At 45.8% G+C, this 12,347-nt stretch overlaps 1 protein-coding gene and 1 long non-coding RNA gene across 3 annotated transcripts; both read right to left on the reverse strand.

Moving 5' to 3' along the window:
- Positions 1 to 4,285: 4,285 nt before the first annotated feature.
- On the reverse strand, positions 4,286 to 8,421 carry LOC103252777. 2 transcript variants are annotated; one of them, XR_503811.1, is made up of 4 exons: positions 8,344 to 8,421; positions 6,779 to 7,032; positions 4,872 to 4,926; positions 4,286 to 4,368 (listed from the first exon to the last, which is right to left on the reverse strand). It is a non-coding gene; the product is annotated as an uncharacterized LOC103252777 (long non-coding RNA). The 2 variants fall into 2 exon arrangements; XR_503810.1 differs by lacking the exon at positions 4,872 to 4,926 and having other exon boundaries at positions 4,296 to 4,368.
- On the reverse strand, positions 7,669 to 8,262 carry ZFP41 (ZFP41 zinc finger protein). Its single transcript, XM_008051369.1, has one exon. The coding sequence runs from the start codon at positions 8,260 to 8,262 to the stop codon at positions 7,669 to 7,671; it is 594 nt and encodes a 197-aa protein (XP_008049560.1).
- Positions 8,422 to 12,347: the final 3,926 nt, after the last annotated feature.

Raw genomic sequence — 12,347 nt, forward strand, 5'->3', positions numbered from 1 at the left:
TACTCACGTCAGCCTCCCAAAGGCGCGGGATTACAGGCTGAGCCACCGAGCCTGACTTCTTTTTTTTTTAGTTGGAGTTTCACTCTGTTGCCCAGACTGGAGTGCAGTGGCACGCTCCCGGCCACCGCAGCCTCGACCTGCTGGGCTCTGGTGATCCTTCCACCTCAGCCTTCCAAGGATTTGGAACTACAGGTGTGTGCTACCACGCCCGGCTAATTTTTTTGATTTATTGTAGAGATGAGGTCTTGCCAAGTTGCCCAGGTGGATCTTGAACCCGCGGGCTCAGGCAATCCACTCACCTCAGCCTCCCAAAGCGTGGGATTACAGGCTGAGCCACTGAGCCCGGCTATAAAACTAATTCTTATGAGTTCATTACATATTTTGAGTATCAGTCATTTGTTGCTACAGTATGGGGTTAAGTAACCCTGGCTGTGCTAACAAAAAACTTCACATCTCAATGTTTCGCTACAGAAGCAAGTTTATTTCTTGCTCACTTCATAAAGGGGACTTGAAGGTCTCCCAGAGAACAACTCAGGGATCTGGTGCCTTCCTTCAGCATGTGGTTCTGCTGCTTTTGAGTCCTTTTCTTTCAGTCACATACAGGAGGCCAGGCCTGGAAGAGGCATCCGTCACTTAAGCTTGTATTCATTGGCCAGATTCCAGTCCCATAGGCCCTCATGGCTGCCAGGAAGCCTGGGATTTGTAGCCTTCCTTTGTTTCCAGCAATTAAATGAAACAATTTTGTGATGACAGGCATGTGCCTGCCACAGTTGGCCCAGGAGTGTAACATCATCTTCCTATTTGCTGCGTATCTTTTCAGTTCTTTTGATGAGCTGATGTTCTGAATTTTAATATGATCAGAATGATCAACCTTTTCTTTATGATTTGTACTTTTTAACATCTTGTTTGGGAGTTACTTTTTTACCCTGAAATCATACAGCTATTTTCCTGTATTTATTTCTAAAAGCTTTAAAGTCTCACCTTTCACACAGAAGTCCTTGATCCATCTGAGAATTTTTTTCAAACAGTTGAGGTACAGATCCATTTTAGTGCTTCCATATGGATAGCCAATGGTTCCATCACCATTTTCTGACTATGTCCCTCATCCTGAACAGGCAGTGTCAGCATTGGTATATGTTAAGCTCCAAGCCTGACCTCCTAAAGGCTCCACTTCCTCATATCATCAGATTAGGGGTTAGCATTTTAACACATGAATTTTGGGGGGACACAATCGCTCAGTTCATTGCATTAATCATCCCCAACAAACTCTGTACCCATTAAACAATAACTCCCATCTCCCTTCCCCCAACTGCTAGTAACCACCATTTGACTCTATGTATTTACATATGCATGTATATATGATGTTGCTATGGGTTTTGCCTATTCTCTGCATTGCATATAAATGAAGCCATACAATATTGTGTCCTGTGTATTGCTTATTTCACTAAGCATCATGTTTTCCAGGTTAATCATGAATCAAAATTTCATTCTTTTTTATTGCTGAATAGTATCCTATTGTAGATACTATATACCATATTTTGTTTATGGACACTTGGGGTGTGTCCACCTATGGTTATCAAGAATAATGCTATCAGCATTCATATCAACATTCATGTACAGATATCTGTCTGAGTTTCTGCTCTGAATTTTTTTGGATCTATATCTCCATTGACTTTGTAGATGGATCTTTTATGTGACAATCTTGCTAAACTCTTAGTAACTTCAAGAGTTTGTAATTATTTTCACATTTCTATGAAGATAATAGTATCATCTCCTAATAATGACAATTAGGATTTTCCATTCTAATCTTATATATTTTATTCCTTGTCTTACAACACTGACTAGAAACTCCAGTTCAGTGCTAGACAGAAGTGGCGAGAGCAGGCATTCTTGCTTTTGATTTTAAAGGGAATCCTTTTCAACATTTAACCCTAAGGTATAGGTTTATTTATTCATTTATTTTGAGTTGGAGCTGCACTCTGTTGCACCCAGGTTGGAGTGCGGTGGCATGCTCACAGCCGTTGCAGCCTTGACCTGCGGGGCTCAGGTGATCCTTTCATCTTACCCTTCCAAGAAGATGAAACTACAGGCACATGTCACCACACCCAGCTAAGTTTTTGATTTATTGTAGAGATGAGGTCTTGTCCAGTTGCCCAGGGTGGTCCCGAACCCCTAGGCTTAGACAATCCTCTTGCCTCTGCCTCCCAAAGTGCTGGGATTACAGGCATGAGCCATTGTGCCTGGCAGTTATATAATGTTGTTATAGGTTTTGGCAGATATTCTTGATCAGGTTAAGAAAATTCTATTATGTACCTTATTTATGAAGAAATACTAATCACGAATGAATCATTGAATTTCAGCAAAAGTATTTTCTGCAGCGTTTGCGATAACATGGTGCTCCTTTCCTCCTTAAGTCTATTAATGTGATAGGTTACATCTTTTATTTTTCTTAGAGAAGGGTCTCACTCTGTGGCCCATGCTGGAATGCAGTGGCATGACAGCTCACTGCAGCCTCGAATTCCTAGCTTCAAACAATCTTGCCACCTTGCCCTCCAAAAGTGGTAGGATTACAAGCGTGAGCCACCACGCCAGCCAATTACATCAACTTTGAACCAAATTTGCCTTCCTGAAATAAGCCTGATTTGGTCATGTTATATGTTTTATGCACTTTTGAATTTGGTTTGCAAGTCTTTTGTTTAGGACTTTTGCACGTATGTACATGAATGATACTAAATTGTAATTTTGATATCAAGATTATACTAGCTTCATAAAGTAAGATGGAGCATATTTCCTGTTTGTTTATCTTTAAGTCTATAAGATTGAGGCTGTTTCTATTTTCTTGTTTTTTAGAGTCAGGGTCTCAGTCTATCACCCAGGCAGGGGTGCAGTGGCATGATCAGAGCTCACTGTACCTCTGACAGAGTTGTTTGTTTCTTGAACTCACTTGTAACCCATCTGGATTTGGTGCTCTTTTGGGCAGACTGTAAACTATCAACACAATATCTTTAATGGGTATAGGAATCCTTAAACTATTTCACCTTGAGTTGGTTTGGTAAGTTATTTTTCTTCTAAGAATCTGGCTACTTCATCTGAGTTCTCACATTTACCAGCACTGTGTTATCTCATCTTCTCAACCTCTGATGTAGCTGAGCCTGTCCTCCCTTCTCATTCCTAATGGTTTATTTGCTCCTTTTTTTCTCAGTCGTTTTGCCAGAGGATGTCAATTTTAATACTCCTTTCAAAGAACCAACTTTCAGAATCAACTTTTTGTCTTCTCAATGGTGTCTATTTCCATTGTTATTAATAACAAATTTTATTAATTTCCTCCTTTCTACTTTGAGCTTATTCTTCTGTTCTTCTTATAACTTTAAAATCATGTGCTTAGCTTTTCCCCTGACAGTAACATGATATAAGCCCTTAAGGCTACAAATTCCCCTTGGCTATCGCTGCCCCAGAGGTTCTGGTAAGTAGTATTATCATTTAGGTTTAAGTATTTTTTTTATAACTTTCATTATGTTTTTGACTTGAGTCATTTAGAAGGTTTTCTTTTTCCTGGAATGTGAGTTTCATTTAAACAACAATAAAACACCAAAACAGAGATTCACCTAAAAGAGTTGGCTTCAGTACTTGGTGGTGTTGTGATATCATGATAGTTAACTCAAAAGAAATGAGAAATAAACCCATTTGTGCCAAATGATGGGGCAAAAAAGATAGACTGATTTTGGTTTGGCTGTGCCATTTTCCTCATAACCATAAACTGTATTTTTTTGTTGAAATTCTAAGGGCATTTTAACAAAAAGGTATCTTTTGCTGTTATTTTCCATACTGATGCTGTTCAAGTCAGCTCCTGTCTTTTCCTTGGAGAAGTATTCAAGGCCATCCACGTGCATGGCCACCCTCCATGCATGTGAACAAGTATCTGCTCTCATTAAGAACACTAACACACGAGAAGAGCTAACACTTTGTTAAACAATTAGTATGAACCAGAACCAGCACCATAATTAGGACTTCACATATCAAGTTTCTGAATTCTCAGCAACCTTGAGATTAAACACTGTCAGCATTCCCATTTCACATCTGAGGAAACCAAGGCAAAAGTGCTACAGCTCCAGAGTAAGAGATCAACTCCTTAATTCCTGACTTGAGAGCTGTGCTCTTCACTACCTTCCTTCTTCCTAGAAATCAAAGACAACAATTACAATGTGTTTTTTTCTCTCCTAAAAAACTGGCAAGGATTAGGAACTCACCTGCTCACTGCTGGAGAGGCAGAGGCAACCTTGCCATCTGTGTGCTGTTGCAGGCATCTATGTGGGCACAACCTGGGGTGCAGGTATTTGGCAATATGTCATTCCACATCAGGGATCCATCCTAAATGTGGAAAAGATGTTTATTATGGCATTATTTATAAAAACCAGAGCTGGAAATAGCCTATGTGCCCATGTTAGGAAATGGTTAAGTCAACTATGACTTTTCTATTCAACAGGCCATTATGCAATCACTAAAAGTAATGCTGCCCACTGGTAATAACAGGAAAAATTATCACGCTATAAGTAAAATCAAACCAAATGCAGACAATACCAGGTCGTGTGTGTGTGTGTGTGTGTGTGTGTGTGTGTGTGTGTGTGTGTGTGTGGTGTGTGTGTGTGTGTCCTAGACAGCTGTGTCCACACGTGCCATCCCCCCTGGCATATCCAAACAGCAGAAGATGCCTACTCTAAGCAGCTACTTGCCCCTGACCAGTGGTTTTTTTTCCACTTTCTGCATTCAGGTTTCTTGACTTCCTAAGCCACTCTTCCCTGTCAACATTAAATTCCAAAAGACTTTAAGAAGTAGAGAAATGTCATGATGATAGGGAGTAAATTCTCACATACCTTTCATTGAGAACAGGGATTGTGCCCACAGGCCAAATCCAGCTGGCCTCCATATCTGCAAATAAAGTTTTATTGGCACACAGTCACGTTCATTTATGTGCCATCTACAAGTGCTGTTGCCCTACACACCAGACCAGAGTGTTGTGATACAGACTATATGGCTGCAAAGTCAAGGATATTTACTATCTGGTGCTTTATAGAAAGGGTCTGCCAAACCCTTTCCAGATTCACGGATGACTGACATTTAGCTAATTTGCTTTGTCACTCTCCTATAATCCATACACGTGTTGTTATCATTTTTTGCAGAACATTTCAGAGTAAATTGCAGACATCATGACCCTGTGCATCTTTTGTAGGGAGGACATGTGCACGGATGACCCTGGTCTATGATGAACTGACTGCAACTACACCTGCTAGACAGCCCATGTTCCAGATTTGTTGAATGTCCTTACAAAAACACTTTCAACCTAGGATCATACATTACATGTGCGTCTTCTACATCAACTTTGACATGTGCTTTTGACAAATTTCACCTTATCAGGGGTCCATTTTTGAGACTATGAGACTTCCTCTCCTGGTAACAGCTGCCTGAGGCTATCCAATCTGATAGCCCTCCAGGAATGACCACATAAGATCTTTGCATAGGCAGGGGGACACACTCCAGAATGTTCTGCCCTGTAGAGGGTCAGTACAGGCTGAGGTCTACCTGGAGCATCCAGAAGCAGTCTAGGTGAGGCCAAGGCTGACTCCATCTGCCTCCCCTTACCCCCATGTTGAGAGCACTGAACTGACTGCAGCTCTAGGGAGCCCAACAGAAGATCAGCCTCTCTAGCACAGGCCTGGCAGTGCAGATACAGTCATCACAGAGGCAGGTACATGACAATGTGGAACATGCCGTCCACCTCCCCACTGGGACCACAGGCCACTGGAGAGGAGGCCATAAAGGCTGTGCTTCCAGCAGTGACCACAGTGGCAGGACTGTGAAGAGGCCACAGGTGCCACGGCTCCCCTATCTGAAGGAGACTGAGAATCACCTGTCTATCTGAGCCTGGGGTGGTTCCACCAGTGCAGTCACGAGAGCAGAACACAAGAGCTAGCAGTTGTCTGAGGCTATACAATCTGGGTAGGATAGCCCTCTAGGAATGCCCACATAAGGAGATCTTTGCATAGGCGGGGGACATACTCCAGAATGTTCTGCCCTGTAGGGGGTCAGTGCTGGCCGAGGTCTACCGGGAGCAGTTGAGAAGAAATATACTTTGCATGTATTTTGGGATGTTCTTTAAACCAATCTGTGAGTATGGAGATTGATGCGTTCTAACAGCAGGAGGGAGGTTTGCCATGGGGCCATTTCTCAAGGATGGGGATTTTGTACTCTGTCACCTCATAGCAGTTAAGCTGCTCTGGGCCCATGCCAAGGGCCTGAAATGTTACAGCTTTTAGAAAGACTCCGACAATAAAAATATGTTAACCCAGTAAGCATTTCCACTGTGACACAACTATTCTCAATCATTGGGAGTACAGTGTCCCTCCCTTGGTTTTTGTGACTACTTGATGAACAATCTCATCCCAAGTTCTAACTCAAGACCCCTCTTGCGGGACAGAATCCCTAAAGACTAAGGCCATCATTCGTTTTTTGTGCCAACATATTAGTTTTTTGTGCCAAATGTAGGTGCCAACATTTTGCCAATAAAAGGTGTATTGGGATGTAATGCATATGTACAAAGAAAAAAACCTCAGTGGAAAAAAAAAAAAAAGCTGTATTTCCTCCCGGTCAAAAAAGTCACTTCGCTACCAGCTCTTACAAACCAGTACCTTAGAGAGTATGGTGCCCCATCCAGACCATCCACGGAAGGACACCATGGGTGGCATAACCATGCAAACTTGCCCACTAGAGAAGCGAAACTAACCTGAATGGAGGGCTGGCCCATGGGGGCAGGGTTCTACTGGCCAGGTCCAAAAGCCAAGTGGCAGATGTAGGCTGGATTGAAGCTGCCGTTGGCACCCTGGGGGCCTCACCATGTGGGTGGGCCAGGAATCTCCTTTGGTGGCACCATTCAAGGCCCTGTCCTGAGTGGTCCATCTAGGTAAGTCAGGCTGCCCATATGGGATAACAGCTGGGCCAGGAGGGCTCAGTTCCAGAAGATAGGACTGATGCTCCAGTCTGAGGAGAGAAGCCAGAGAACAAACCATGGAATGGTCACTGAGCAAGGACAAATGGGGTCTTGTATAGTCCAGGGAGCACCTGGGTCTTCAGAGCAAGCTACAGAATACTGCTGTCTAACCTGGGGACTAGAGGGTGAAGAGACCTCAAAGGAGCCTTCAAAGGAGCAGGTGAAAGGGCCCAAGCACAGTGGACGCCACAGGCGGTGGCAGTGGGAGGGGCTGGGCTGCTCACCATGCCAGATACCTCCCCTGCTGGGTACTCTTGGGCATCCCGAGCCTGTCCCACAGATAGCAGTTAATACACCCATCTGTCTCTGGTGCTGAGCTGAGGCATCAAGGAACTCGGAAATGACCCAGAGCTGCAAGGAGCCTTGAGGAGCTTCCATATTATCACAGTGTGTTTACCCAAAGAGATTCTCAGAGCAGAAAGGTCTCTCGCCCCCTTGGACATTCCCACATCTGACAGGGGTGGTTTTCCTGGGGATGACAGGGATCAGCAGCCCAAGGGGCACAGAGCGCATCACACATGGTCCTGGGCCTTGACCAGATGCTGAATGAGGAGGAAGCCATGGAACGGCCACTCGGGGAGGCTTGCACCACACAAATCCCAAGCTCCCCTGAGAACTTCCCCAGTTCAGGGCTTTTTCCGAGGGTGCCGCTTCCGATGTCGGATGAGACACGAGCTGTAAGCGAAGGTTTTCCCACATTCTTTACATTCATATGGCTTCTCTCCAGTGTGTGTCTTCTGGTGTTTCAGGAGATTGGAGCCACAGTTAAAGGCTTTCCCGCATTCCCCGCATTTAAAAGGCTTCTCTCCAGTGTGAATCCTCTGATGTTTAGTGACATCTGAGCTGTGCCGGAAGGTCTTCCCACACTGATCACACTTAAAGGGCTTCTCTCCAGTGTGAACTCTCTGATGGCGAATGTGATCTGTCTTGTGTTTGAAGATCCGTCCACATTCACTGCATTCATAGGGTTTCTTCCTCTGAAAAGGAATGAACACAGGAACCCCCTCAAAGTCATCTTTAAATGAGGCATCGAAGGCATCAAAGATGTGTTCTTCATCTTCAGGACTCAGGTTTGGCTCCTGACTGTGCTTTTGAGCCATAGTGGATCTCTTGATTGGCCTTTTGTCCCCAGACGCTGTCTCTTTTTGAGTGTTTTTCTGTGTATCTCCTTCCTCCCTCAGGGTCTGTGTCTTCTTTTTCCTGCCTGCAGGCTTCTCCATTTTTCTATTCTCTGGAAGTTGTGAGGACCAAAGGGTTACTAACTTCTCTCTTTTGGCTCCACTTTCTCAAAAACAACTTACTTTAAATGTAACTCTCCATTTTCTGAGCGTGTAACTGATGCACTGCACCAGGATGTGAAAGGCCACCATCCTTTTGCTGCCAAAGATAAGCAAAATCATGAACATCAGATTAAACTCATGTCTTTTAGGGGCTACAGAGCTGAGGTACGGGAGGGTAAGTGCCAGGAAGGGGAAGCAGGGAGTGGGGCACGGCCCCTCCTTATATGTTTCCCAATGAGCATCTGAAACCAAATTCTTGACTCCTCAGAACCCCACCCCAACTCACTCTCCCAGCTTCTCCTTCTCTTTGTGAACAGCATCATGCTTGCTTGGTTGCTAACCAAGGAATCCTTATTTCTCTGCCAGGGGACAGGGCCTGCATGCCACATCCAGCAGGATTTGATGTGCACATGGACCAATGATTGCCCTGTGGCTTTCCCTTCCCCAAATCTGCCTTGTCCTTGCCCTTGTCTCACTCTTTCCCCACTGTCCTGTGCTTGGGATTAGTCAATGTGCTTCAGAGCTATAGGCTGCAGGAGCTACAAGAGCCCCATGGAAGGTGTCTCTATCCCCTAGAGCCTGGGTTCCGAGCTGCCCCTGCCACTACGGTCCACAGCAGCCAGTCCACCCCATCAAATCACATCCTGTGCAGATCCTCAACAACTTCCTTCGTACTACAGGCCCTACATGCCCTGCCTCATCAGAGTCCCTCCCTTGGTGACCCCCTTGCCACCCCAGACTTCTTAAGGTTCCCCAAACACACCAATTCCTGTTACCTCCATGCTGGGCTGGCCCCTCACCCATCAGAGCTCTGCTCTGATAGCCCCTTCTCAGAGAAACCCCCAATGATGCTGTCTTGCCCTTTCCTATGCCACTTTTTCTCTCAGCACTTAACATGAGCTAAACTTCTTGGTTTTTGACTAAATGTGGCCTTGTTCCCATTCACCGTGCTATCTACCCTTACACTCTGCAACAGCTCCTGGTGCACAGAGGCTCCTCATTAAATATTTGTTGAATGTCTGAAAAATTGAAACTACAGCTATACGTAGAGCATGTCCCCTGTTCCAAGCACTGAATGACTATCAATATATTTAATCTTCACCTTCAGCACCATTTCCCCAGGTCACATGGGGGATAAGTGGCAGTGCTTGGATCCTGGCGCAGCCCAAGCTCTGAAGCCCAGGCTAGTTCCCATCTAGACTTAGGGCCGAAGCCCCAAAGAACTGAGCTAAGATTCTGCTTGCACTGTCTGAATATTATCCCATGAAAATGTCTCTCCTAAGCTCTCAAAGGGAAGGGAAAAATCTGGCTCTGTGCATGATTCCATCTAATGGCATCCCAATCTTACCACAAATTCAAACAAGAATTTGTCAATCCCAGTGACAGGAAGTGACAGGTAAGGCCCAGGTGTTCATAGGAGCATCACCCTGCATGGCCCACATTTCACTTATAGAGAATCCTGCACTGCTGTTTCTTCTCTGCATTATTTCTGAGCTTCTTTGACCTGCCTTTTATCTCAGTGCTAACTAATGAAATTCCTGCATAAAGCCTTGCAAAACTTCAGGTTCTCTTAGCTGCTAGTGAAAGAAATCGCCTCAAGATTAGGAGAAAGTACTGTTTCCTTTGCAGCTCCAAGGAAAGCAGATCATGTTTTGACTCCTCGAAATATTCTTGCAGAAGGCATTCTTAGCAAAGAAGCCTCATGTCCTGGGATGGCTACTCATATCCACTAAGAGGTCCAAACTCTGCAGGTGTCTTACCCAAAAACGTAGTGTTCTAAGGAATAATATTCCATGTTATTTGTACTGGTTCTTGGCCAACCAGGTTGGAGTTTGAGGCTGGGGTCAGGCTTTAGCAGGAAATGTGGCTGAGACACAAGTCCTAGGTGACACATTTTAAAGTACAGATACTGCCGGGTATGGTGGCTCAGTACTGTAGGAGGTAGAGGACTGCCTGAGCTCAGGGGTTCAAGACCAGCCTAAGCAACATGGCAAGACCTCATTTGTACAGTAACTAAATAAATAAACAATTAGCTGGGTGTGGTGGCACATGCCTGTGTTTCCAGCTACTTGGAAGGTTGAGGTAGAAGGATCACCTGAGTCAAGCAGGTCGAGGCTGCGGTGTCCATGAGTGTGCCACTGCACCCCAGCCTGGGCAACAGAGTGAAAAAAGCACAGATACTTTTAATTGTTAGGTCAGGATGGGATGTTTGACCTTCCTTCTTCTCTCCCATGCATGCAGGTAACAAACTGTGTATAGATTTCCTGTCTCAACAAGGAGTTTGAGAGTCTGGTCTTTTTAAAATGAAAATGTTTAGATAAACTTGATTCAGGCCAACATCACTTTCTTTTTCTATCTTTTTTTTTTTTTTGGAAACAAGATAGTCTGTCGCCCAGGCTAGAATGGAGTGCAGTGGCATGATCATAGCTCACCATAACTTCATAATCCTGGGCTCAAGTGAGAGGCCAACGTCACTTTCTAGGGGCTCTATCTGGAGGTAGCTTCTGGGAGGAGGTAGTTCTCAGCATCAGGTGGAAGCCAGAACTGAAGATGAAGGCCATATGGGCTGAGGGGAGGTCACAGGAATAAGGCAGCATCTTTGCTTGGGGAGTGGGCGGTTTCCTGGTGACCTGGGGCAGAGGATCACAGCCCAGTCAACCAGGCTGGAGTTTGAGGCTGGGGACTAGTTTTAGTAGGAAACAAAAGTGAAAACCCAAAACCAATATAAAAGAGTAATCAACCCATGTGCCGCATGTGGTGGTGGCCGAAACGTAGGAGCCTTGTTGCTCTCTGGGGCAGGTTGTAAAGTGATCTGGCTCTATGTCAACTCCACTCAGTGGAGAAGATTGGCCTGTGAGCACACTGATCCTGACATCCACTGGCCCAGGGCCTGTGTAGGGGTCTTCTGTGTGGCACAGCACTGTTCCCTCTGCCAGAACATTTGTCACTCTACATGCGGCTGGTCTCTGACATACCAGTCTCCTTATGAGGCAGGGGTTTCTGAGAACGAGAATCATGTCTTTTTTATTCCCAAATCCCTATCACATACTGTGCTCGGGAAACATTCTTGATAACGGTCTTGACTGTCCAACTCAAGCTGGCAGGCGTTTAGCACCAGAGACTAGAATTATTTCTCTACATGCTGTGCACACTGAGAAATAAAATACTTATTAAAAAAAAGAGTGAACCATAGTCGTTGTCTTTTTGCTCTTGTCATTTCACAGGTCTGTAGACATAAGTGACTGCTACAGTTACACAGAAAAGTCAATCCACACTTGTCAGAGCAGATGAAAGTCCTAACCTAGAGGCTAGGGTTCCGGTTCTGCTGTGCAACTTCAGTGTAGCTTCGTTACCTCTCTGGGGTGAGGCCTCACTTGTAACATTATCTTTGGGTAACCAAAAGCTTTGGGTAACCATCAGCTATGGGGCTCCATCGGAAACCTCACTCATCCTAGCCTCCTCCCTCCACTCCACTGCCCTCAAGAACCTGAGTCTCACGTAGAGGGTGAGTTATAAAGTGGGCTTGAGACTTAAAGACAAAACTGCGCCAAAACAGCCTGTTGGGTCCACGACCTGCCAGGAGCCACGTAGCTGTGTCAAGGCCTGAGATACAAGGCCTTATAAACCAGGCGGAGGAGAGGGGCCCACACAGTCTCACGCGTGCTTCTGGGAGGAGTTGCATGCAATGCTCCCCTTCCAACTATGGATCCCCGCGCCCCGCGCGTGGAGCGAGGACGGCCTCAGGGCCTGTGCCCTCGCTCAGGCTCACCCTCCTCCCTGGAGCGCTGGGGACGGCAGAATGATGGGAGGCGCTGCTCTCCGCAGCACCGCAGCAGGGCCAGTCCTGAAGCGTGCGTGCCGGGCCGGAGCCAGGAGCCCAGTAGGTACCTGGCTGGAGGCAAGAGGTAACAAGAACCTGCCGCTGCAGGGCGCACACGCGCCCAGACCCTGAGGAGGACAGCTGGAAGGCGGGGCAGGGCAGGCGCGCCTCTAGCAGGGGCTCAAGGGCGGGAGAGCGGGGCCCA

Source organism: Carlito syrichta, unplaced genomic scaffold, assembly GCF_000164805.1.
Source record: "Carlito syrichta isolate Samal-C Ts95f unplaced genomic scaffold, Tarsius_syrichta-2.0.1 Scaffold170277, whole genome shotgun sequence".
Taxonomy (NCBI): domain Eukaryota; kingdom Metazoa; phylum Chordata; class Mammalia; order Primates; family Tarsiidae; genus Carlito; species Carlito syrichta.

Coding starts and splice junctions, on each gene's coding strand:
- ZFP41 (XM_008051369.1), bottom strand. CDS start 8,262: ATGGAGAAGCCTGCAGGCAGGAAAAAGAAGACACAGACCCTGAGGGAG.